Source organism: Pleurodeles waltl, chromosome 11, assembly GCF_031143425.1.
Source record: "Pleurodeles waltl isolate 20211129_DDA chromosome 11, aPleWal1.hap1.20221129, whole genome shotgun sequence".
NCBI classification, from domain to species: Eukaryota; Metazoa; Chordata; class Amphibia; order Caudata; family Salamandridae; genus Pleurodeles; species Pleurodeles waltl.
Window position 1 is genome coordinate 37,763,407 of NC_090450.1, and position 26,722 is coordinate 37,790,128.

Sequence of the window (26,722 nt, forward strand, 5' to 3'; positions counted from 1 at the left end):
TTATACCACCAAGAACACCACCAGTTCCTTCATGGAACCTTAACATCGTCTTAACAAGACTCATGGGTCCCCCTTTCGAACCCATGCATTCCTGTGAAATGCAATATCTAACCTGGAAGGTCGCATTTCACATTGCAATCACATCCCTCAGAAGAGTAAGTGAAATACAGGCATTTACCATACAAGAACCATTTATTCAAATACACAACAATAAAATAGTTCTAAGAACAAATCCAAAATTTCTGCCAAAAGTAATCTCACCATTCCATTTAAATCAAACTGTAGAATTGCCAGTGTTCTTCCCACAACCAAATTCTGTGGCTGAAAGGGCACTACATACATTAGACATCAAAAGAGCACTAATGTATTACATTGACAGAACAAAGCTAATCAGGAAAACAAAACAACTGTTCATAGCTTTTCAAAAACCACACATAGGAAATCCAATCTCTAAACAAGGCATTGCTAGATGGATAGTCAGATGCATTCAAACATGCTATCTTAAAGCCAAAAGAGAATTGCCTATTACACCAAAGGCACACTCAACCAGAAAGAAAGGTGCTACAATGGCCTTTCTAGGAAACATTCCTATGAGCGAAATATGTAAGGCTGCAACCTGGTCTACGCCTCATACGTTTACTAAACACTACTGTGTAGACGTACTAAATGCACAACAAGCTACAGTGGGCCAAGCTGTACTAAGAACATTATTCCAAACTACTTCAACTCCTAAAGGCTAAACCACCGCTTTTAGGGGAGGTAACTGCTTTATAGTCTATGCCAAACATGTGTATCTGCAGCAACATATGCCATCAAACTGAAAATGTCACTTACCCAGTGTACATCTGTTCGTGGCATTAGTCGCTGCAGATTCACATGTACCCTCCCACCTCCCCGGGAAGCCTGTAGCCGTTTAGAAGTAGATCATGAACCTTAAACATCTGAACATTTGTAAATAATTATTAGAAACTCTTATCATACATACATATTCACTCCATTGCATGGGCACTATTTATACCAAACAACTCCATCCTCACCCTCTGCGGGGAAAACAATCTAAGATGGAGTCGACGCCCATGCGCAATGGAGCCAAAGAGGGAGGAGTCCTTCGGTCCCGTGACCAAAAAGACTTCTTCGAAGAAAAACAACTTGTAATACTCCGAGCCCAACACCAGGCAGCGGACTGTGCCAAACATGTGAATCTGCAGCGACTAATGCCACGAACAGATGTACACTGGGTAAGTGACATTTTCATTCCACCTCTACTTAGTCTTGCACAGGGGGAGAGTTTTTGTTTACAGGTTCGGACAGTAAAGGCGTTAAGTTGACGTTTTAACTGTAAGAGCCTGGTAGCCCCATTTGCAAGTAGTTACAGGCTGACACTTCTGCCCTACTAACATCTGATTGGGACTACTGACAAAAGGCAAAAAGTCTGGGGGTAACCATGCCAAGGAAGGCATTTCCTTACAATGGGCAAAGTGAAACGTCCGTAATTTTCCACTTTTGATGTCCAAGGTTTCCAGTGCCTATTTGATTGCACACACTGTCCTTTCATACAGCTTTCTGCCCTCTTTGGGAGATGTGTGAATGGCTCCCAAGAAGGTTAACAATAGTAGCTGGCCACTGGAGATGTTGCCTCCTTCCTGGCAGGAAGCCACATAGAGTGGTGGTCCAAAAGGCAAGCTTCAAAGGGGAAGCTCCCATGTCTGCTTGCCAGTAGCTCTTCAAAGGGAAGAGCTGCTCTCTTGTGTAGGTAGATAGGCTGGCAGTGGGACAGAGTGAAAAAGTTGCCAAACCTATTTTTCCCCTGGGAGTGTAGCTCACTGGTAGCTACACAGATGTGGTGGGCTGCCAAGCGCCATGTGCTGAAGTAATGGTTCTGCTGTCTTTGGAGTAGGGGGAATGTAGATGCTGGCTCTCTATATGTTGGTCTAAAAAATAGTGTGCAGCGAGTCCAGTGGGTCCCTAATTGGTTTGCAGAGGGGAAGGTAGCTAGGACTAATGCTCTATTTTGTGGTACTGTGGGCAAGCAGTCAGGATTATCAGAGGGTAGTGCTGAGCATTTTTCCTACTCTGAGGCAATAAACGAGGCACACAGAAAGAATAAATCTGAACAGTTTAAAAAAAAAATAACACTTCTTTTTAAATATACTTTGAAGCCAAGAACCTGGCTACAAGGAACACACATTTTAAAGCATAAATACTTTCAATTTGCAAAAATGGACACAGTGCAGTTTGAGTTCTTTAATGTTAACCTGTGGGAAGAAAGCAGCAAGCAGGTAGTGTACAATGACTTACAAGACCAATCTCCTCGGTTTAAGATGAGTAGTGTGCAAGATCCAGGGCAGCACTCACAGTATACCCTCAGTGGTACTGGGGCGGCCAGGTGCAGGTGTAAAACAGTGTTGGGTGCCCAATGCATTCCTATGGAGATTGGTCCCTGTTAAAAGAGGCTGCGGGCTAGGAATGGGCATCCTCCTTTCGGTGAGCCAAGGGGATGCAATGACACCAGTGGTCCTCTTCTTTTTGGTCCGAGGTGTCCAGGTTCAGGGGATCAGTGGACAGTCGGGGTTACCCATGGTTAAGTGGGCCTGCACAAAGAGGCTGCAGGTGTTGGTGCAAAGGTTGCAGTGGGGAAACCTACAATGAACTTTGTTGCTGGAGGGACTGAAAACCCGATTGGCACCGCTGGTATCTTGAGCACAGACTGGGAGGCTTGGTCCAGTGAATTTGGCAGTCCAAAGTCCTCTTCAATGGTTCCTGGGTGCAGGGGAGCAGCTCCACTACTCCACTGGAGTTCCTTGTGCTATGGTGAAGGCTGGCAGTCTTCCGAGGCTTCTGGAAAGTTCAGCAGTTGAAGCCCGAGGCCTCCTTCTCGCAATTGTCTAAGTCTACAGGCAGACTGGAAAGGTTGCTGCTGAGTCAGTCACGGATCTTTGTTATTGCCTTTTGCATCTCTGGAGTGTCCTCCTTCAGGTCAGCAGGAATCTGAGTTCTAGGTTTCAGGGTGTCACCGAAATACTCACTTTAGGGACATTGCAGGGAGTGCCAGTCGCCGGGCTATGGGTTGCCCAACTATAGGGTGACTGCACCCTTTCTGTGACCACTTCAGCTGTGAAGTGTGCGTAATTCTGCTGGTCACCTCTGTTATTTGGGGAGACCTGGCGACGAGGCCTTTGAAGCTTCCCACCCTCGAATGTCCACCCTGCCTGAAGGAGGTGTCAACACCCCGCTGTAGGAAGTTGGCTCTGTATGCACTATTTCAAAGTATGGAACAGTATGCACAGTCCAAGGGTTCCCCTTAGAGGTAAGATAGAGCATTAGAATTATCTCTTTTTGCTACTATTTTGTGGTAGTGTGGTCGAGCAGTAGGCGTATCAAAGGAGTAGTGTTAAGCATTTGTTGTACACACACAGGCAATAAATGAGGAACACACACTCAGAGACAATTCCAGGCCAATAGGTTTTTGTATAGAAAAATATATGTTCGATGACATCTGTCGCTGTAGATACACATGTTCTGCATTAGCTCGCCATCTGGTGTTGGGTCGGAGTGTTACAAGTTGTTTTTCTTCGAAGAAGTGTTTTCGAGTCACGGGACCGAGTGACTCCTCCTTCTGTGCTCATTGCGCATGGGCATCGACTCCATCTTCGATTGTTTTCTTTCCGCCATCGGGTTCGGACGTGTTCCTGTCGCTCCGAGTTTCGGAACGGAAAGATAGCTGAAAACGGAAGATTTTCGACGGTATCGTTGCGATCCGGTTCGAGATAAACACATACGACGACGCATTGAACATCGAAGCGCTTCGGTGCCCTTCGGGGTAGATTTCGGCACACCGTCGGGGCCTAAACGGCCCGACCGCGTGGAGAACAACGCCGATGGAACGGACCCCGTTTCGATTCTGCCCTGAATGCCACAACAAATATCCTTATACGGACCAACACTCGGTCTGTAACCTGTGCCTGTCACCCGAGCACAGCGAACAATCCTGTGAGGCCTGTCGGGCGTTCCGGTCCCGAAAAACTCTGCGCGACCGTCGAGCGAGAAGACTGCAGATGGCGTCCACGCCAAAGGAGCATCGACAGTTCGAGACAGAAGAGGAACAGGAGGAAGCCTTTTCCATCCAGGATTCAGACTCCGACGAACTCGACAATACAAAAACTGTGAGTAAGACGTCGAGATCAGAACTTAAAGGCAAAAAGGCCCAAGGGACGCCACTGCCAACCGGCCATGGCTCAACCCAAATTCACGGTGACCAACAATCGGCACCGAAAAAGGCCCATTCAGTGTCGATCGTCCGACTCCGGTCGAGACACCGGCACACAGCCTCCTCGGGACCGAGAGAGTGCTAAAGAGAAGCATGGACACCGAGAGTTCGGTGTCGACACGGATCAACGCCGAGACAGTGGCGCCGAAGACCATAGACGCCAAGATTTTTCGGCACAAAAAAAGAGGAAGGTTACCTCGGAGCCGAAAACACAAACAGGGTTTTCGGAGCCGAAAAAAGCACCAACAGACCCAGTTTTAGGCTCATATACTGAAGAACATTCTATGTCTTCACAAATGAAAAAACACAGATTCGAACAGGAACTGCAATCCACCGAAGTGGATCACACGCAAAAGCGTATCTTTATTCAGCAGGGGACAGGGAAGATCAGTACCCTTCCACCTGTCAAAAGAAAGAGAACACTTCAGTTTATAGCACTAGAGGCTCGTCAGCAACAAACAGCAAAGAAGGTAACACCTCCTCCCTCGCCTCCACCTGTAACTCCGGCTTCGCCAACTTACACCCCGTCACATTCGCCAGCTCACACCGCCATGAGCCACGATGACCAAGATCAAGACGCGTGGGACTTGTACGATGCACCAGTGTCTGATAACAGCCCAGACACATACCCAACTAGGCCATCACCACCTGAGGACAGCACAGCCTATTCACAAGTGGTGGCTAGAGCAGCACAGTTCCATAATGTGGAACTACACTCTGAACAAGTAGAGGATGACTTTTTATTTAACACCCTCTCCTCCACCCACAGCTCCTACCAAAGCCTGCCTATGCTCCCAGGCATGCTACGCCATGCAAAGGAGATCTTCAAGGAGCCAGTTAAAAGTAGGGCAGTAACGCCTAGAGTGGACAAAAAGTATAAGGCGCCTCCTACGGACCCTGTATTCATCACCTCTCAGCTGCCACCGGATTCTGTGGTGGTAGGGGCTGCCAGAAAACGGGCAAATTCACACACTTCTGGGGATGCACCTCCCCCAGATAAAGAAAGCAGAAAGTTCGATGCAGCCGGGAAGAGGGTCGCTGTCCAAGCAGCAAACCAGTGGCGCATCGCAAACTCGCAAGCGCTGCTAGCGCGATACGACAGAGCCCACTGGGATGAGATGCAGCATCTCATTGAACATCTCCCAAAAGATCTACAAAAAAGAGCAAAACAGGTTGTTGAGGAAGGTCAAAACATTTCCAACAATCAAATACGCTCCTCTATGGATGCAGCAGACACAGCCGCAAGGACCATTAATAAGTCGGTTACCATCCGTAGGCACGCATGTCTCAGAACGTCTGGATTCAAGCCAGAAATTCAGCAGGCAGTACTTAACATGCCAGTAAACGAAAAACTTCTGTTCGGTCCGGAGGTCGACACAGCCATAGAAAAGCTCAAAAAGGACACTGACACTGCCAAGGCCATGGGCGCACTCTACTCCCCGCAGAGCAGAGGATATTATACCACCTTCCGCAAAACACCTTTTAGAGGAGGGTTTCGGGGTCAGGCCACACAAGCTAGTACCTCACAGTCCGCACCGTCCACCTACCAGGGACAGTACAGGGGAGGCTTTTGGGGCCAGTATAGAGGAGGGCAATTCCCTAGGAATAGAGGAAGATTTCAAAGCCCCAAAACCACTACCAACAAGCAGTGACTCACACGTCACTCACCCCCCCCCACACAACACCAGTGGGGGGAAGGATAGGCCAATATTACGAAGCATGGGAGGAAATAACTACAGACACATGGGTCCTAGCAATTATCCAACATGGTTATTGCATAGAATTCCTGCAATTCCCTCCAGACATACCACCAAAATCACAATTTATCAAAACACCATTCACAGCTTCTAGAGATAGAAGTTCAAGCACTACTGCAAAAAAATGCAATAGAATTAGTACCAAGCACACAAATAAACACAGGAGTTTATTCACTGTACTTCTTGATACCAAAAAAGGTCAAAACACTGAGACCAATTCTAGACCTCAGAGTAGTAAACACATTCATCAAATCAGACCACTTTCACATGGTCACACTACAAGAAGTGTTACCATTGCTCAAAAAACACAACTACATGACAACCCTAGACCTCAAAGACGCATATTTCCATATACCAATACATCAATCACACAGAAAATATCTAAGGTTTGTATTCAAAGGAATACATTACCAATTCAAAGTATTGCCTTTTGGTTTAACAACCGCTCCAAGAGTATTCACAAAATGCCTAGCAGTAGTCGCTGCACACATCAGAAGGCAGCAAATACATGTATTCCCGTATCTAGACGACTGGCTAATCAAAACCAGTTCGCTCACACAATGCTCAAACCACACAAATCAAGTCATACAAACTCTCTACAAACTAGGGTTCACCGTCAACTTTGCAAAATCCAACATTCAGCCAAGCAAAGTACAGCAATATCTAGGAGCCATAATAGACACGACAAAAGGAGTAGCAACGCCAACTCCACAAAGAATTCACAATTTCAACAGTCATTCAACACATGTCTCCAAATCAGACAATACAAGTAAGAACAATACTACAGCTCCTAGGCATGATGTCCTCATGCATAGCCATTGTCCCAAACGCAAGACTGCACATGAGGCCCTTACAACAGTGCCTAGCCTCACAGTGGTCTCAAGCACAGGGTCACCTTCTAGATCTGGTGTTAATAGACCGCCAAACTTACCTCTCGCTTCTATGGTGGAACAGTATAAATTTAAACAAAGGGCGGCCTTTCCAAGACCCAGTGCCACAGTACGTAATAACAGATGCTTCCATGACAGGGTGGGGAGCACATCTCAATCAACACAACATAAGAGGACAATGGAACATACATCAAACAAAACTGCATATAAATCATCTAGAATTATTAGCAGTTTTTCAAGCACTAAAAGCTTTCCAACCAATCATAATCCACAAATACATCCTTGTCAAAACAGACAACATGACAACGATGTATTATCTAAACAAACAAGGAGGAACACATTCAACGCAGTTAAGCTTATTAGCTCAAAACATATGGAATTGGCAATCCACCATCAAATTCGTCTAATAGCACAGTTTATTCCAGGGATCCAGAATCAACTGGCAGACAATCTCTCTCGAGATCACCAGCAAGTCCACGAATGGGAAATCCACCCACAAATTCTAAACACCTACTTCACACTCTGGGGAACACCTCAAATAGACTTATTTGCAACAAAAGAGAACACAAAATTCCAAAACTTCGCGTCCAGATACCCACACAAGCAATCCCAAGGCAATGCCCTATGGATGAACTGGTCAGGAATATTTGCTTACGCTTTTCCTCCTCTCCCTCTCCTTCCTTATCTAGTAAACAAATTGAGTCAAAACAAACTCAAACTCATTTTAATAGCACCAACGTGGGCAAGACAACCCTGGTACACAACACTGCTAGATCTCTCTGTAGTACCCCACATCAAACTGCCCAACAAACCAGATCTGTTAACGCAACACAACCAACAGATCAGACACCCAGATCCAGCATCGCTGAATCTAGCAATCTGGCTCCTGAAATCCTAGAATTCGGACACTTACAACTTAGCCAAGAGTGTATGGAAGTCATAAAGCAAGCCAGAAGGCCATCCACTAGACACTGCTACGCAAGTAAGTGGAAAAGATTTGTTTGTTACTGCCATCATAATCAGATACAACCACTACACGCAACTCCAAAACATATAGTAAATTACTTGCTCCATTTACAAAAAGCAAAGCTAGCCTTCTCTTCTATTAAAATACACCTTGCAGCAATATCTGCATACCTGCAGACTACCTATTCAACTTCCTTGTATAGGATACCAGTCATCAAAGCATTCATAGAAGGTCTTAAAAGAATTATACCACCAAGAACACCACCTGTTCCTTCATGGAACCTAAACGTGGTCCTAACAAGACTCATGGGCCCACCTTTCGAACCCATGCACTCTTGCGGAATACAATTCCTAACCTGGAAAGTTGCCTTTCTCATCGCCATTACATCTCTAAGAAGAGTAAGTGAAATTCAAGCGTTCACAACACAAGAACCTTTTATACAAATACATAAAAATAAGGTCGTCCTTCGACCTAATCCAAAATTTTTACCAAAAGTTATTTCACCGTTCCATCTAAATCAAACGGTAGAACTACCAGTTTTTTTCCCACAGCCAGATTCTGTGGCTGAAAGAGCACTACATACATTAGATGTCAAAAGAGCATTAATGTACTACATTGACAGAACAAAGAACATCAGAAAAACTAAACAGCTATTTATTGCATTCCAAAAACCTCATGCAGGTAACCCAATATCAAAACAAGGTATAGCCAGATGGATAGTTAAATGCATCCAAATCTGCTACCTTAAAGCAAAAAGACAACTGCCCATTACTCCCAGGGCACATTCAACAAGGAAAAAAGGTGCTTCAATGGCCTTTTTAGGAAACATCCCAATGCATGAAATATGTAAGTGTAGGAAGTTGGCTCTGTATGTGCTATTTCAAAGTAAGGAATAGCATGCACAGAGTCCAAGGGTTCCCCTTAGAGGTAAAATAGTGGTAAAAAGAGATAATACTAATGCTCTATTTTGTGGTAGTGTGGTCGAGCAGTAGGCTTATCCAAGGAGTAGTGTTAAGCATTTGTTGTACATACACATAGACAATAAATGAGGTACACACACTCAGACAAATCCAGCCAATAGGTTTTTGTATAGAAAAATATATTTTCTTAGTTTATTTTAAGAACCACAGGTTCAAATTCTACAGGTAATATCTCATTCGAAAGGTATTGCAGGTAAGTACTTTAGGAACTTTAAATCATAAAAATTGCATGTATACTTTTCAAGTTATTGACAAATAGCTGTTTTAAAAGTGGACACTTAGTGCAATTTTCACAGTTCCTGGGGGAGGTAAGTTTTTGTTAATTTTACCAGGTAAGTAAGACACTTACAGGGTTCAGTTCTTGGTCCAAGGTAGCCCACCGTTGGGGGTTCAGAGCAACCCCAAAGTCACCACACCAGCAGCTCAGGGCCGGTCAGGTGCAGAGTTCAAAGTGGTGCCCAAAACACATAGGCTAGAATGGAGAGAAGGGGGTGCCCCGGTTCCGATCTGCTTGCAGGTAAGTACCCGCGTCTTCGGAGGGCAGACCAGAGGGGTTTTGTAGGGCACCGGGGGGGACACAAGCCCACACAGAAATTTCACCCTCAGCGGCGCGGGGGCAGCCGGGTGCAGTGTAGAAACAAGCGTCGGGTTCGCAATGTTAGTCTATGAGAGATCTCGGGATCTCTTCAGCGCTGCAGGCAGGCAAGGGGGGGGTTCCTCGGGGAAACCTCCACTTGGGCAAGGGAGAGGGACTCCTGGGGGTCACTTCTCCAGTGAAAGTTCGGTCCTTCAGGTCCTGGGGGCTGCGGGTGCAGGGTCTCTCCCAGGCGTCGGGACTTAGGATTCAAAGAGTCGCGGTCAGGGGAAGCCTCGGGATTCCCTCTGAAGGCGGCGCTGTGGGGGCTCAGGGGGGGACAGGTTTTGGTACTCACAGTATCAGAGTAGTCCTGGGGTCCCTCCTGAGGTGTTGGATCTCCACCAGCCGAGTCGGGGTCGCCGGGTGCAGTGTTGCAAGTCTCACGCTTCTTGCGGGGAGCTTGCAGGGTTCTTTCAAGGCTGCTGGAAACAAAGTTGCAGCCTTTCTTGGAGCAGGTCCGCTGTCCTCGGGAGTTTCTTGTCTTTTCGAAGCAGGGGCAGTCCTCAGAGGATGTCGAGGTCGCTGGTCCCTTTGGAAGGCGTCGCTGGAGCAGGATCTTTGGAAGGCAGGAGACAGGCCGGTGAGTTTCTGGAGCCAAGGCAGTTGTCGTCTTCTGGTCTTCCTCTGCAGGGGTTTTCAGCTAGGCAGTCCTTCTTCTTGTAGTTGCAGGAATCTAATTTTCTAGGGTTCAGGGTAGCCCTTAAATACTAAATTTAAGGGCGTGTTTAGGTCTGGGGGGTTAGTAGCCAATGGCTACTAGCCCTGAGGGTGGGTACACCCTCTTTGTGCCTCCTCCCAAGGGGAGGGGGTCACAATCCTAACCCTATTGGGGGAATCCTCCATCTGCAAGATGGAGGATTTCTAAAAGTTAGTCACCTCAGCTCAGGACACCTTAGGGGCTGTCCTGACTGGCCAGTGACTCCTCCTTGTTGCTTTCTTTGTTCCCTCCAGCCTTGCCGCCAAAAGTGGGGGCCGTGGCCGGAGGGGGCGGGCAACTCCACTAAGCTGGAGTGCCCTGCTGGGCTGTGACAAAGGGGTGAGCCTTTGAGGCTCACCGCCAGGTGTCACAGCTCCTGCCTGGGGGAGGTGTTAGCATCTCCACCCAGTGCAGGCTTTGTTACTGGCCTCAGAGTGACAAAGGCACTCTCCCCATGGGGCCAGCAACATGTCTCTAGTGTGGCAGGCTGCTGGACTAGTCAGCCTACACAGACAGTCGGTTAAGTTTCAGGGGGCACCTCTAAGGTGCCCTCTGTGGTGTATTTTACAATAAAATGTACACTGGCATCAGTGTGCATTTATTGTGCTGAGAAGTTTGATACCAAACTTCCCAGTTTTCAGTGTAGCCATTATGGTGCTGTGGAGTTCGTGTTTGACAGACTCCCAGACCATATACTCTTATGGCTACCCTGCACTTACAATGTCTAAGGTTTTGTTTAGACACTGTAGGGGTACCATGCTCATGCACTGGTACCCTCACCTATGGTATAGTGTACCCTGCCTTAGGGCTGTAAGGCCTGCTAGAGGGGTGTCTTACCTATACTGCATAGGCAGTGAGAGGCTGGCATGGCACCCTGAGGGGAGTGCCATGTCGACTTACTCGTTTTGTCCTCACTAGCACACACAAGCTGGCAAGCAGTGTGTCTGTGCTGAGTGAGAGGTCTCCAGGGTGGCATAAGACATGCTGCAGCCCTTAGAGACCTTCCTTGGCATCAGGGCCCTTGGTACTAGAAGTACCAGTTACAAGGGACTTATCTGGATGCCAGGGTCTGCCAATTGTGGATACAAAAGTACAGGTTAGGGAAAGAACACTGGTGCTGGGGCCTGGTTAGCAGGCCTCAGCACACTTTCAATTGTAAACATAGCATCAGCAAAGGCAAAAAGTCAGGGGGCAACCATGCCAAGGAGGCATTTCCTTACAGTAAGGCAGCCACATGGTCTACGCCTCACACATTCACCAAACACTACTGTATAGATGTGCTATCCGCACAACAAGCTACAGTAGGTCAAGCTGTATTAAGAACTCTATTTCAGACAACTCCTACTCCTACAGGCTAAACCACCGCTTATGGGGAAATAACTGCTTACTAGTCTATGCAGAACATGTGTATCTACAGCGACAGATGCCATCGAACTGAAAATGTCACTTACCCAGTGTACATCTGTTCGTGGCATCAGTCGCTGAGATTCACATGTGCCCACCCACCTCCCCGGAAGCCTGTAGCAGTTCAGAAGTTACCTTCAATTTTGTACATTTGTTTATATATTATTTAAACCTTTAATAGGTACATACTTACACATTTCATTGCGCGGGCACTATTACTATAGTACAACTCCTACCTCACCCTCTGCGGGGAAAACAATCGAAGATGGAGTCGACGCCCATGCGCAATGAGCACAGAAGGAGGAGTCACTCGGTCCCGTGACTCGAAAACACTTCTTCGAAGAAAAACAACTTGTAACACTCCGACCCAACACCAGATGGCGAGCTGATGCAGAACATGTGAATCTCAGCGACTGATGCCACGAACAGATGTACACTGGGTAAGTGACATTTTCATTTCTTAGTTTATTTTAAGAACCACAGGTTCAAGATTTACAAGAATACTTCAAATGAAATGTATTTCAGGTAGGTACTTTAGGAACTTTGAATTAGCAAAATGGCATATACAGTTTTCACATAAATGACATATAGCTATTTTAAAACTAGACAGTGCAATTTTCAACAGTTCCTGGGGGAGGTAAGTAAACCACCTACGGGGTTCAAGTTTGGGTCCAAGGTAGCCCTCTTTGGGGTTCAGAGCAACCCCAAAGTTACCACACCAGCAGCTCAGCGGCGGTCAGGTGCAGAGGTCAAAGTGGTGCCCAAAACGCAAAGGCTTCAATGGAGAAGGGGGGTGCCCCGGTTCCAGTCTGCCAGCAGGTACGTACCCTCGTCTTCGGAGGGCAGACCAGGGGGGTTTTGTAGGGCACCGGGGGGGACACAAGTCCACACCGAAAGTACACCCTCAGCAGCACAGGGGCGGCTGGGTGCAGTGTGTAAACAAGCGTCTGGTTCGTAATAGGAATCAATGGGAGACCAAGGGGTCTCTTCAGCGATTTGGGGGGGGGGGGGGGGCTCCTAGGGTTAGCCACTGCCTGGGCAAGGGAGAGGGCCACCTGGGGGTCGCTCCTGCACTGGAGGTCGGATCCTTCAGGTCCTGGGAGCTGCGGGTGCAGTGTCTTTCCCAGGCGTCGGGTCTTTGAAGCAGGCAGTCGCGGTCAGGGGGAGCCTCGGGATTCCCTCTGCAGGCATCGCTGTGGGGGCTCAGGGGGGACAACTCTGGCTACTCACTGTCTTGTAGTCGCTGGGGAGTCCTCCCTGTGGTGTTTGTTCTCCACAAGTCGAGCCGGGGGTGTCGGGTGCAGAGTGCAAAGACTCACGCTTCCGGCGGGAAACATGTGGTGTTTAAAGTTGCTTCTTTGCTGCAAAGTCGCAGTCTTTGGGGAACAGAGCCGCTGTCCTAGGGAGTTCTTGGTCCTTCTAGATGCAGGGTAGTCCTATGAGGCTTCAGAGGTTGCTGGACCCTGGGGAACGCGTCGCTGGAGCAGTGTCTTTAGAAGTGGGGAGACAGGCCGGTAGAGCTGGGGCCAAAGCAGTTGGTGTCTCCGTCTTCTCTGCAGGTTTTTCAGTTCAGCAGTCCTCTTCTTCTTAGGTTGCAGGAATCTGAGTTCCTAGGTTCTGGGGAGCCCCTAAATACTGAATTTAGGGGTGTGTTTAGGTCTGGGGGGGTTAGTGGCCAATAGCTACTAGCCCTGAGGGTGGCTGCACTCTTTGTGCCCCCTCCCTGAGGGGAGGGGGGCACATCCCTAATCCTATTGGGGGAATCCTCCATCTGCAAGATGGAGGATTTCAAAAAGTTAGATTTACCTCAGCTCAGGACACCTTAGGGGCTGTCCTGACTGGCCAGTGACTCCTTGTTTTTCTCATTATCTCCTCCGGCCTTGCCGCCAAAAGTGGGGCCGTGGCCGGAAGGGGCGGGCAAGTCCACTAGATGGAGTGCCCTGGGGTGCTGTAACAAAGGGGGTGAGCCTTTGAGGCTCACCGCCAGGTGTTACAGTTCCTGCAGGGGGAGGTGTGAAGCACCTCCACCCAGTACAGGCTTTGTTACTAGCCACAGAGTGACAAAGGCACTCTCTCCATGTGGCCAGCAACATGTCTCTAGTGTGGCAGGCTGCTAAAACCAGTCAGCCTACATGGATAGTCGGTTAAGGTTTCAGGGGGCACCTCTTAAGGTGCCCTCTGGGGTGTAGGTTACAATAAAATGTACACTGGCATCAGTGTGCATTTATTGTGCTGAGAAGTTTGATACCAAACTTCTGTTTTCAGTGTAGCCATTTTGGTGCTGTGGAGTTCGTTTTTGACAGACTCCCAGACCATATACTCTTATGGCTACCCTGCACTTACAATGTCTAAGGTTGTGCTTAGACACTGTAGGGGCACAGTGCTCATGCACTGGTGCCCTCACCTATGGTATAGTGCACCCTGCCTTAGGGCTGTAAGGCCTGCTATACCTGTAGGCAGTGTGAGGTTGGCATGGCACCCTGAGGGGAGTGCCATGTCGACTTACTCGTTTTATCCCCACTAGCACGCACAAGCTGTCAAGCTGTGTCTCTGTGCTGAGTGAGGGGTCCCCAGGGTGGCATAAGACATGCTGCAGCCCTGTAAGGAAATGCCTCCTTGGCATGGTTGCCCCCTGACTTTTTGCCTTTGCTGATGCTATGTTTACAATTGAAAGTGTGCTGAGGCCTGCTAACCAGGCCCCAGCACCAGTGTTCTTTCCCTAACCTGTACTTTTGTATCCACAATTGGCAGACCCTGGCATCCAGATAAGTCCCTTGTAACTGGTACTTCTAGTACCAAGGGCCCTGATGCCAAGGAAGGTCTCTAAGGGCTGCAGCATGTCTTATGCCACCCTGGAGACCTCTCACTCAGCACAGACACTCTGCTTGCCAGCTTGTATGTGCTAGTGAGGACAAAACGAGTAAGTCGACATGGCACTCCCCTCAGGGTGCCATGCCAGCCTCTCACTGCCTATGCAGTATAGGTAAGACACCCCTCTAGCAGGCCTTACAGCCCTAAGGCAGGGTGCACTATACCATAGGTGAGGGTACCAGTGCATGAGCATGGTACCCCTACAGTGTCTAAACAAAACCTTAGACATTGTAAGTGCAGGGTAGCCATAAGAGTATATGGTCTGGGAGTCCGTCAAACACGAACTCCACAGCACCATAATGGCTACACTGAAAACTGGGAAGTTTGGTATCAAACTTCTCAGCACAATAAATGCACACTGATGCCAGTGTACATTTTATTGTAAAATACACCCCAGAGGGCACCTTAGAGGTGCCCCCTGAAACTTAACCGACTATCTGTGTAGGCTGACTAGTTTTAGCAGCCTGCCACAAACCGAGACATGTTGCTGGCCCCATGGGGAGAGTGCCTTTGTCACTCTGAGGCCAGTAACAAAGCCTGCACTGGGTGGAGATGCTAACACCTCCCCCAGGCAGGAATTGTCACACCTGGCGGTGAGCCTCAAAGGCTCACCTCCTTTGTGCCAACCCAGCAGGACACTCCAGCTAGTGGAGTTGCCCGCCCCCTCCGGCCAGGCCCCACTTTTGGCGGCAAGGCCGGAGAAAATAATGAGAAAAACAAGGAGGAGTCACTGGCCAGTCAGGACAGCCCCTAAGGTGTCCTGAGCTGAAGTGACTCTAACTTTTAGAAATCCTCCATCTTGCAGATGGAGGATTCCCCCAATAGGGTTAGGATTGTGACCCCCTCCCCTTGGGAGGAGGCACAAAGAGGGTGTACCCACCCTCAGGGCTAGTAGCCATTGGCTACTAACCCCCCAGACCTAAACACGCCCTTAAATTTAGTATTTAAGGGCTACCCTGAACCCTAGAAAATTAGATTCCTGCAACTACAAGAAGAAGGACTGCCCAGCTGAAAACCCCTGCAGCGGAAGACCAGAAGACGACAACTGCCTTGGCTCCAGAAACTCACCGGCCTGTCTCCTGCCTTCCAAAGATCCTGCTCCAGCGACGCCTTCCAAAGGGACCAGCGACCTCGACATCCTCTGAGGACTGCCCCTGCTTCGAAAAGACAAGAAACTCCCGAGGACAGCGGACCTGCTCCAAGAAAAGCTGCAACTTTGTTTCCAGCAGCTTTAAAGAACCCTGCAAGCTCCCCGCAAGAAGCGTGAGACTTGCAACACTACACCCGGCGACCCCGACTCGGCTGGTGGAGATCCGACACCTCAGGAGGGACCCCAGGACTACTCTGATACTGTGAGTACCAAAACCTGTCCCCCCTGAGCCCCCACAGCGCCGCCTGCAGAGGGAATCCCGAGGCTTCCCCTGACCGCGACTCTTTGAACCTAAAGTCCCGACACCTGGGAGAGACCCTGCACCCGCAGCCCCCAGGACCTGAAGGACCGGACTTTCACTGGAGAAGTGACCCCCAGGAGTCCCTCTCCCTTGTCCAAGTGGAGGTTTCCCCGAGGAATCCCCCCCTTGCCTGCCTGCAGCGCTGAAGAGATCCCGAGATCTCTCATAGACTAACATTGCGAACCCGACGCTCGTTTCTACACTGCACCCGGCCGCCCCCGCGCTGCTGAGGGTGAAATTTCTGTGTGGGCTTGTGTCCCCCCCCCCCCCCCCCCCCCCCGGTGCCCTACAAAACCCCCCTGGTCTGCCCTCCGAAGACGCGGGTACTTACCTGCAAGCAGACCGGAACCGGGGCACCCCCTTCTCTCCATTCTAGCCTATGTGTTTTGGGCACCACTTTGAACTCTGCACCTGACCGGCCCTGAGCTGCTGGTGTGGTGACTTTGGGGTTGCTCTGAACCCCCAACGGTGGGCTACCTTGGACCAAGAACTAAGCCCTGTAAGTGTCTTACTTACCTGGTTAATCTAACAAATACTTACCTCCCCTAGGAACTGTGAAAATTGTACTGTGTCCACTTTTAAAACAGCTATTTGTGAATAACTTGAAAAGTATACATGCAATTTTGATGATTTGAAGTTCCTAAAGTACTTACCTGCAATACCTTTCGAATGAGATATTACATGTAGAATTTGAACCTGTGGTTCTTAAAATAAACTAAGAAAAGATATTTTTCTATATAAAAACCTATTGGCTGGATTTGTCTCTGAGTGTGTGTACCTCATTTATTGTCTATGTGTATGTACAACAAATGCTCAACACTACTCCTTGGATAAGCCTACTGCTCGACCACACTACCACAAAATAGAGCATTAGTATTATCTATTTTTACCACTATTTTACCTCTAAGGGGAACCCTTGGACTCTGTGCATGCTATTCCTTACTTTGAAATAGCACATACAGAGCCAACTTCCTACAAGCCCTCAGAGACCTTCCCTGGAATCAGAGCCCTTGGTACCAGGGGTACCAGTTACAATGGACTTACCTGGATGCCAGGGTGTGCCAATTGTGAAAACAAAAGTACAGGTTAGGGAAAGAACACTGATGCTGGGGCCTGATTAGCAGGCCTCAGCACACTTTCAAATCAAAACTTAGCATCGGCAAAAAGTCAGGGGGTAACCATGCCAAGGAGGCATTTCCTTACAGAGGGACATTGACCCCGTGGCCAGAGTTGCCCCAGAGGACTAAGGAGTGGCCCCAGGAAGACCCTTGCTGACCACACACACCATCTTCAGCATCCGGTGTCTTTCATCAGGACTACTCAGAAGTGAATGGTAGGGGATCACTGACAATAGAACTGGACTGAAGACTGCTTTTCTGCCAAGGTTTCTTCAGACCTTGTTGGCCCTCTTGACTGGCTCCACAGGTGAGCCACTGGAGTTTGTCACCTAAAGTACTTCCAAGTTCATCCTTGCTCTAACTTTTGTTGTAAAGGTTCCCAAGTGTTGAATTTGCCAATGCTTATTTGTTGTTGAGCTAAGTTTTGATTTATTGTTTCTTTAATAAGACATCTCTGGAACCATCCAGTGGATCTTTTCCTTTTTATTGCCCATAAATTCATATAAATATAAGCTATTTTTTTGGTCCAATGTAGCAGCGCACAAGCGCTGCTTTCTGGCGTGTTCTCTTCTGTGAGCTTTAACCACGCCCACCTCACGCCCATCACTTACATTTGTTCCTGGGCTTGCCTTTCAAAAATCCCTGGATGTTGTTGGTAAATGCTTTACGTTTGTCACGCCTTGGAGCTGTTTTGTTACCGCCTGGCAGACTGACCCTGTTACATGGATTATTGCACGATTGCCGATAATTACTGTGGAGGAACTACTTTATTTTCTCATCTGCGCTCCCATGCTCATGGCAGACATGGCACTTAGAAGTTTCATACAGCGTGAACTCGCTTGGCGGTATTGGTCGACTTTGCATGACTACTAGGTATGTCACACTGTTTATTTTGTTTCTCTGGCACCATGGCGGCCATGTCGCTGTGAAGTTTAATAGAACACAAACTTGTTTGTGTGCCATATGACCCATGGTCAAGCGCTGTGCCAACTTCCAGCTGCTTCTTTCCTATTGGGCCGGTGTATTTCAACAGCAAGCACGCCTGCTTTTTTTGGCGATTTCTACATAATTTGGAAAACAGCAGGAGCTGGCAGGTTTGCGATCAGTGAGGGAGGTGTGACTGCCTGCGGAGCTGCTCATCTTTGCCTTCACCCTTCTAGGACTCCCGGGCTGAGGTCTGCTGTGCATGCATCTGTCCGGCAGGGTGTGTCTTGGTTGCCGTGGTGCAGAGGACTCCTTGGCAACCACCAACTCTGGCTGTTCTGGGCATATTTCCTATCCTTTCGCCTGGCTGGAGGTTTGCAGTGCCCTTTTCTGGCAAGGGTGGGCTTGTCTGGGTTGTCGCTTTGTGGTGCTTCTCATCACCCACCTGTTCTGGCAGCTGGAATTGAGGCACAAAGGACCAAAACATACGGCAGGATTGGCCAATTAATGTGGCAAAATAAGTCCAGTTATAAATTTATAATGCCAGTAGCTCCAACTCAGTGATTGAGATACGACGTATTGCATTGCAAATGCTTGTGCTAAATTGGTGTTGGATTTCTTGAGAGAAGTGATTCTTCAATTGTTTTGATGCCGTTTCAAAATGTTACACATTTGTGTTGTTGAAGCCTGACTGCTCGAAGCCACAGCTATCCAGGGTTGAGCTTAATGACAGACGAAGCCTGAATTGTCCTAGAAGGGTTAGTAGTGTATTGCTTGGTGAGGTCTCACAACCACACCATATAATACACCCAAATTCCTCACATAGTATCAGACTAATGTATTTGATGCTCCAAAGTAGATAAAACGTGCCTATGATCAACCAAAATGAAGTAGGTAACCTTGACTGTCTAGCGAACTCCACTTGTCCAGGTTACATGCAAGAAACAAGCAAGTGTTTGTACTGGTCCAGCTTTGGGAATCCCATTGAAAACGGAGCTTAGGGCTCAGTTACTTTGATTCATATCTGAAAAATATAAGCATGGCTTATGAAACCAGTGTAGAACCATCAATCTCAAGGTAAAGCCACTCTTGAGATGCTACTCACAGATTCCAAGTGGACCCTGTCATTAGCCACCAAATCTCAAACTTGGACATCCCACACTTAATAAAGGCAAGAGAGATCCTTAATGCCGGCTTCCCTGACTTGGTAGTCTGCACTACCCAGAGGTTTGCGGGTAAAAAAGGCCTGTGCACGTGGGCTACGAATTCCCTGCTATCATTGCTGCTTTGCCCATTGTCTTGGCTGGAGGAGTGGGGCTACTCTGTTTTCAGCTTTGATGATGAGCATGTTCACAGGAAAGTATCAGCTGTGTATAGATCGTCACAGCTTTTCAAAGAAAGCCATGCTCAGGACTTCCAGCCCAAGCAAAGTACAGAAATTTTCCCATAGAAAACAATGGCAAACAGTTGTCACCTCTGTGGGAATCCTTTGTTCTAGGGGGTGCTATATATGTGGATGGTGCCGAAGCCACGCCAGATTTATAAAATGACTCCTGTGCCTGTCATTCCAGTTCAGCTCATTTGAGATCACATTTCTTTGTGGATAAGTCTCACAGGCATTCTGTTGGTTTGCAGTTTTAGCCTCCATCTGAATTGAACCTAGCACTCCTCTTCTGGTCACATTTCCTGCCAGTGAGGATGGTGCCCCTGCAGAATCAGCCTTTCACTCGCTTCTTCAGGTGTGAGGCAAGAGAAAGACCCACTAAGACAAAACTAACTCGCATTCGTGGGATTGCTGATTACCACTCAGATGAAACACTCGATTTGTTGCCATAGAATTTACATTGTTAGACAGAACAGCAAAATCATTACTGCGTCCCTGAATGGTTTAGTATGCATTGAGAAAAATGCCATGTTGTATTGGGCCACTTTTAGCTTTGTTTTGACACCAAATCCCTCGAACAATGCCCGTTGCCAACAGAGGTTTGGGTCTCTCCTTTCAACCAGTCTTTCTTAAATCAGCATCTCTCAACCGCTGGCTTGGGAGTTTGTCGTTCATGTTGTGGCTCATGTCAGTGAGGATTCATCTCACCTAATGCTGTTGGCTTTTTGAGTGTAACCTTCTGCCCTCATGAGTGCTTGCATTGACCTGCAGTCTGCTCCCACTTCCCTTGTCTTGTTCTAATGCTGCATGTTCTAGCACATTAAACCTGGACCTGTTGACTTATCCATACTGAAAATGACACAACTTTGCAGCATAGGATGAGAAAGGTGAGCCTGCCAGGTGGCCTATAGGGTGCCCTTGGGACCGTTTCTGAGGGTACCGGGGTTCCCTGTACACAAGACGAAATTCTAGGTTTGACTTTAATGAAGGTACCTATAACCAATAAATACAAGTACAATTCGTGGCTGGCAGGTATTAGATTATGTAAGGCACTGAACTGTCCTTGGTTTGGGTAACTGTTGTGATACCCATTACTATAGCACTCACCTTTTATGCACACACACACACCTTTTCTTCCCCTCTCCTCCCAATCTAAATCCCTTTCTTTACATTCTAGAACAGCTGGGGATACCTACAACATGGAACGTCATTAGACTTAGCTAGGGTTGTAGTATCAACCTCATCCCACAACACCTTCCCGTGGGACTGAACAGCATGCAAACCATCCAGATGGAAGTTCACATGCAGTGTCTTGGGGTGACTGTGGGCATGGGGTCTTGTTGCTCTTTGCAGGTATCACCAAACCTGGAAAAGCACCCAGGTACAGAGATCCCTTTAGACCAGTGATCTTCAAACTTTTTAATGCCCCGCCACCTCAGTAGGAAAAAACATCATCGTGGCCCCATCTGAATTTTTCACTATGAATGTAATAAATTGGCAATGTTTAAATATGTCTAGACTTATTTCATTATTGCACTTAAGTTACGCAACTGTTTTAAAAATGCAGTCAAATACAGTAAAACAAACATACTGTTGTGGTCAGGTAGGCCTTACTAATGGGGAAGTGTCCACATTGTGATTATTAGGGGTAGGGCGGGGCTTTCGAAGAGTATATGGAGTCTCTTCTCTTTTGATACATACTCCCAGCTTGCATATAAATGACAAAACATATTAGTAATGGCCCATTACACAGTGATGTACTGCTGCCATTTTTTTCAGGTTAAACAAGCTTTAGCCAGAGCCTGGTATCTCTCCTTCCCCTGCCCCCAGTCATTTGGCGACCCCTTAGGGGGGGCCGCCCCTGCAGTTTGAAGACCACTGCTTTGGACCCCTACACATGATATGAAGGTGTTATGTACATGTGCTTGGATTTCACCAAAAACATAAAATAAGAAAATGAAAATATTCATGGACCAACACCTGTGTTTTTAATGTATCCTGGCGCACAGCCTCTATTTTCAGACTGTCTATTAAGAGGTCTTTGAGGGTGCACAATTAGATCTGTGAGGGTGCACTGCTCAGACCTTCCAAGTATATGTTTAACTTTCTTGTTGAGTGTTTAGATATGCTTTAGTGTGGCACAGATCAAGATGATTGGTGCTTCACTCATGCTTGGGAATAAACAAACTTTGTTCTTCCAGTTGAGAATCCGTACCGGGTGGACATTGCTGTGATTCGGAGCCGGGCCAAGCTTCTTCAGAAGTACTTCAGCAACGAACAGAAAGAGTTACAAGCCCTGTACGCCTTACAAGCCCTTGTCAGCAAACTTGATCAACCCCCAAGTAAGGACAAGTTATGCCATTGACTAGCTTGATTAAATTGCATTTAGTCTTTTGCCTTTAGTCATATGAGTAGGTCATCCTGTAGGGTGGTACTCTACAATCTGGTGCTCTTGCTTAAAGCACTGGAAAGGTACAGTACAGCTGTTGTGCCCCACTTTCCAGACTCACTTCGTGCACCTCTTTTCAGTTTTTTTACCTTTAGATGTTTTCTGGGTGAATGAGGTGGGCAATGGGAGAATTTCTTTGTCGACTTTTGAGAAGGTTCCAGTTTAATAATTTGTATTTTGAATGCTTAATCTAAAAATGTATCTATATTCCTTCACTCCTTTAGGTATTTGCCTTTTGGGTCTGTGGTTAAAAGTTCTAAAATCTAAGAGCCACTTTCTTTACATTCCTGAAGGTGCTCCTTTAATTACTTTAAGAATAACTTTTCCATGGTGGTTTATCAGCATTAAATTTCGCGTTTGTTTGACGCAGGTAGATTTCCATATATTGTCTAGCATTGCAGTTTCTACTAAACGAAACTAAAAATGTTGTGAATTGGGGCATTAGCTTTAGAAGCTATCCTTTTAATGCCTTGTTTTGACAGTGGTGTCAGGGATTTCAATTTTGACTGATCCACAAGATCTCAATACCAGACTTCCACATTTTTGCACTTCTACATGAGGTCAGTAAATGGCCATTTTGTATCCTAGTGCACTAAAATGGCCTCTGAGTATAGATTGAGCAATCAGGTGTTAACTTTTCATCAGTGAATTAGGATTTTTTAAATGCATGCTGATACAGAAGTGGCCAGTTTATTTAGAGGTCCTTGTAACAGTGAGTGCTTGCATCGCAGGTAGAAGCAGGGTATGTTTCACCTGGCTCGCCAGGCCTTGTGGTCAATAGTAACACCATGCTTTTCTTTCTGTAGATCTTCTACGAATGTTCTTTGATGCCCTGTACGATGAGGATGTCATTAAGGAGGAAGCCTTCTACAAATGGGAGTCTAGCAAGGACCCAGCTGAGCAACAGGGCAAAGGTGTAGCACTCAAATCCGTCACTGCTTTTTTCACGTGGTTGCGAGAAGCAGAAGACGAGTCGGACAATAACTGAAGCTGGCTCGGACATTGGGGCGGAGTCACAAAACTTTGACTTTTTTTCACTTGACTGATTTGCGTTAATGGAATAAAATTTCCCCCACCCCACCCCCACGGGAGATTGAAGAGAGAGAGGGGATACCCAATCCGGCGTTTATGGAGGTGTGCAGTAGACTTGAACTCATTGGAATGTCGTTGGATTGTCAACGCCCCCCTCCATTTTCAACACTTCTTTTAGGTTTTTTTCTTTTTTTTTTTTTTTTTTTTTCTTTTTGGGTTCTGTTTTGAAAACCTTTATTGGTTTGTGGCTAAATAAACGGAGTACTTGAGGAGTGCGGAACTGTAAAGACTCAATTCAGGCCCACTCACCTATGGCAATGCGGATTAATTTCTGAAGCGCTCTGCACACCATAGAAATGCTTGGCGCTGTGAGAAAAAAAAACCAGAAAACACAAAAAAATCGCCGTTATTGGGGGTAAGGCGTGGAACTTTGCACCTTCCCTGTTGCTGAAATATAGATATATATAAATATATATATATAATTATTACAAAATTTTGTTTGGTTTGGGGTTTGAACCCCATAATTTTTTTTTTCCTGAAGGGGTTTGTATAGCTGAAGAGGAGGTTCAAACCTTGTTATGGATTATTATAAAAACTTTTTTTTTAAATCAAAACTTAATAAAATGTTGAATCGGAGCAGAACTTTCAACGGCCGTACAGAGTTCCTGCTATATTGGTGGGATTTCTTTTAACAGTTCTGTAAATAAATGAAAGGGCGGGGGGTATATATTTTTTTCTTCTCCAGATTTTGCTAATATTATGCGCCATGTTTTACTGCAATTTGCGTTAAGAGACACAATCATAAAGCTGCCTCGACATGTCTTCTGCAAGGGAGCGCCGAAGTGGTATCTTTACCCCCAACATGTTCATGGAGATGCTTGTAATTATTAAATCCAAACAACCAAGGATCGACTGATGTTCTAGTGAAATCTGTAAATACCTTTCTGCTTTCTTTATTAAGTATTTAATTGAAGATTCAAAACTAAAAGCATCTTTTCACCTAAACTGGAAATAAAAGAACATTGCAAAACAATGTGACGCTGCTGTGCAGAATTCAGATGTTGGCAGGGTAACTATTGGAAATTGGGTTTTCTCTCATGTTAATTTAAGTAGGGTAGTGATCATGAAGAAAGATGTATTCTGCAGTGAAAAGCATTGGAAAAGTAGGAAGACTCCATTACAGTATCCGGGCATGGTTATAAAACTTCTGACAGTGGTAGCTGTGAATTCAGATCGTTGTACATCCTTGTGCGACAAGTAACAAACATTTGGTTTAATCAAAACTGGTAACATTTTGAATAAAATAGTGGTGCTTAAACAATTCCAAAACACCTTGCTACCTACAGGTATAAGTTATGGCTCAACCAAGGTTGAGACCCCACTATGGTTTGAAGGAAACACGGGTTGGAGCACACACAACTTGTTAAGGCTTAAGTCTAGTAATAACATGTTCGATGGCATCTGTCGCTGTAGATACACATGTTGTGCATAGCCCGCCATCTGGTGTTGGGTCGGAGTGTTACAAGTTGTTTTTCTTCGAAGAAGTCTTTCGAGTCACGGGACCGAGTGACTCCTCCTTTTGTCTCCATTGCGCATGGGCGTCGACTCCATCCTCGATTGTTTTTTTTCCGCCATCGGGTTCGGACGTGTTCCTGTCGCTCCGAGTTTCGGAACGGAAGATTAGCTAATTTCGGAAGATTTTCGTCGGTATTGTTGCGTTCGGGATCGGCGTACTTAGATTCCACACCGCATCGAAGAGCTCCGGTGCCCTTCGGGGTAGTTTTTCGATCCTCCGTCGGGGCCTGGTCGGCCCGACCGCGTGCTGAAGAACGCCGATGGAACGGACCCCGTTCCGTTTCTGCCCCAAATGCCACAATAAGTACCCTTACACAGACCAACACTTGGTCTGCAACCTGTGCCTGTCACCTGAGCACAGCTAAGACACCTGCGAGGCCTGTCGTGCGTTCTGGTCCCGAAAAACACTCCGAGACCGTCGAGCTAGAAGACTTCAGATGGCGTCCACGCCGACAGCTCACCGAGAGTTCGAGGAACAAGAGAAAGAAGAAACCTTCTCGATCCATGAATCGGACTCCGAGGAATTCGACGACCAAAGAACTGTGAGTAAGACGTCGAAGCCAGCACACAAGAAAAGTGACAAGGCCCAGGGGACGCCACTGCCACCAGGCCATGGCTCCACCCATAAATTCGGTGACCGACCATCGGCACCGAAAAAGGCCGAAATAGTGCCGAGATCGTCCGACTCCGGTCGAGACACCGGCACGCAGCCTTCTCGGGACCGAGAAAGTGCTGCTGAAAAAGATCGACGCCGAGATACCGGAGCCGAAACTGCTCGACGCAGAGACAGCGGCACCGAGGAAGATCGATGGCGAGAGGGTTCGACTCCGAAAAAGAAGGTCACCTCGGAGCCGAAAAAGAGTACAGACAGGGTTTCGGTGCCAAAACGACCCGCAACCGACCCAACTACCAGTTCTTATTCAGAGGAGCAATCACTGTCCTCTCAGATGCGAAAGCATAGATTTGAGGAAGAGTTGCAATCCACCGAAGTGGACCACACTCAGAAACGTATTTTTATACAGGAAGGAACAGGGAAAATAAGCACCCTTCCCCCTATTAGGAGAAAAAGGAGACTGGAGTTTCAGTCAGACCAAGCACCACAAACAAAAATGGTGAAAAAGGTAACTCCGCCACCCTCTCCTCCACCTGTAACTAACGTTTCACCGGCACAAACTCCATCGCATTCCCCGGCACACACCACCATGAGCCAAGGTGACCAGGACCAAGACGCTTGGGACTTATACGACGCCCCAGTGTCGGACAACAGTCCAGAGGCGTATCCCACAAAGCCCTCACCACCGGAAGATAGCACAGCATATTCACAAGTGGTGGCTAGAGCAGCAGAGTTCCACAACGTGTCCCTACACTCGGAACCAGTCGAGGATGACTTCCTATTCAACACCCTCTCCTCCACCCATAGCTCCTACCAAAGCCTGCCTATGCTCCCAGGAATGCTTCGGCACGCAAAGGAAATCTTCAAGGAGCCGGTCAAGAGTAGAGCAATAACACCAAGGGTGGAAAAGAAATATAAAGCACCTCCCACAGACCCTGTTTTCATCACCTCACAGCTGCCACCAGATTCCGTCATAGGAGCAGCTCGCAAGAGAGCCAACTCCCACACATCTGGGGATGCACCACCCCCAGATAAACAGAGCCGCAAGTTCGATGCAGCCGGAAAGAGAGTCGCAGTACAAGCTGCAAACCAGTGGCGCATCGCTAACTCTCAAGCACTACTTGCGCGCTATGACAGAGCCCATTGGGACGAGATGCAACACCTCATTGAGCATCTACCCAAAGAGCTACAAAAAAGGGCGAAACAGGTGCTTGAGGAAGGACAGAACATATCTAATAATCAGATACGCTCCTCTATGGATGCAGCGGACACAGCTGCAAGAACAATTAACACATCTGTGACTATAAGAAGGCACGCATGGCTACGAACGTCTGGTTTTAAACCAGAGATACAGCAGGCTGTCCTCAATATGCCATTCAATGAGAAACAACTGTTCGGACCAGAAGTGGACACGGCAATTGAGAAACTAAAAAAGGACACTGACACTGCTAAAGCCATGGGTGCACTCTACTTTCCGCAGAGCAGAGGCACTTACAGCACCTTCCGCAAGACAACCTTTAGAGGGGGGTTTCGGGGTCAGGCCACACAAGCCAGCACCTCACAGGCAACACCGTCCAGCTACCAGGGACAGTACCAAAGGGGAGGCTTTCGGGGCCAATACAGAGGACAATTCCCTAGGAATAGGGGAAAATTTCAAAGCCCCAAAACCCCTACAACAAAACAGTGACTCACATGTCACTCATCCC

At 47.4% G+C, this 26,722-nt stretch overlaps 1 protein-coding gene across 8 annotated transcripts in view; it reads left to right on the top strand.

The window, feature by feature from the left end:
• The window catches only part of EIF4G1 (eukaryotic translation initiation factor 4 gamma 1), a 723,480-nt gene extending 699,619 nt beyond the window's left edge, over positions 1–23,861 (top strand). For all 8 annotated transcript variants that reach the window (XM_069212975.1, XM_069212971.1, XM_069212974.1 and 5 more), the window contains 2 exons: positions 21,549–21,689; positions 22,603–23,861. In XM_069212975.1, the coding sequence (XP_069069076.1) occupies positions 21,549–21,689; positions 22,603–22,784 (323 nt within the window). In that variant the 3' untranslated portion in view covers positions 22,785–23,861. The remainder of the gene's footprint in view (positions 1–21,548; positions 21,690–22,602) is intronic.
• The last annotated feature ends 2,861 nt before the right edge of the window (positions 23,862–26,722 follow it).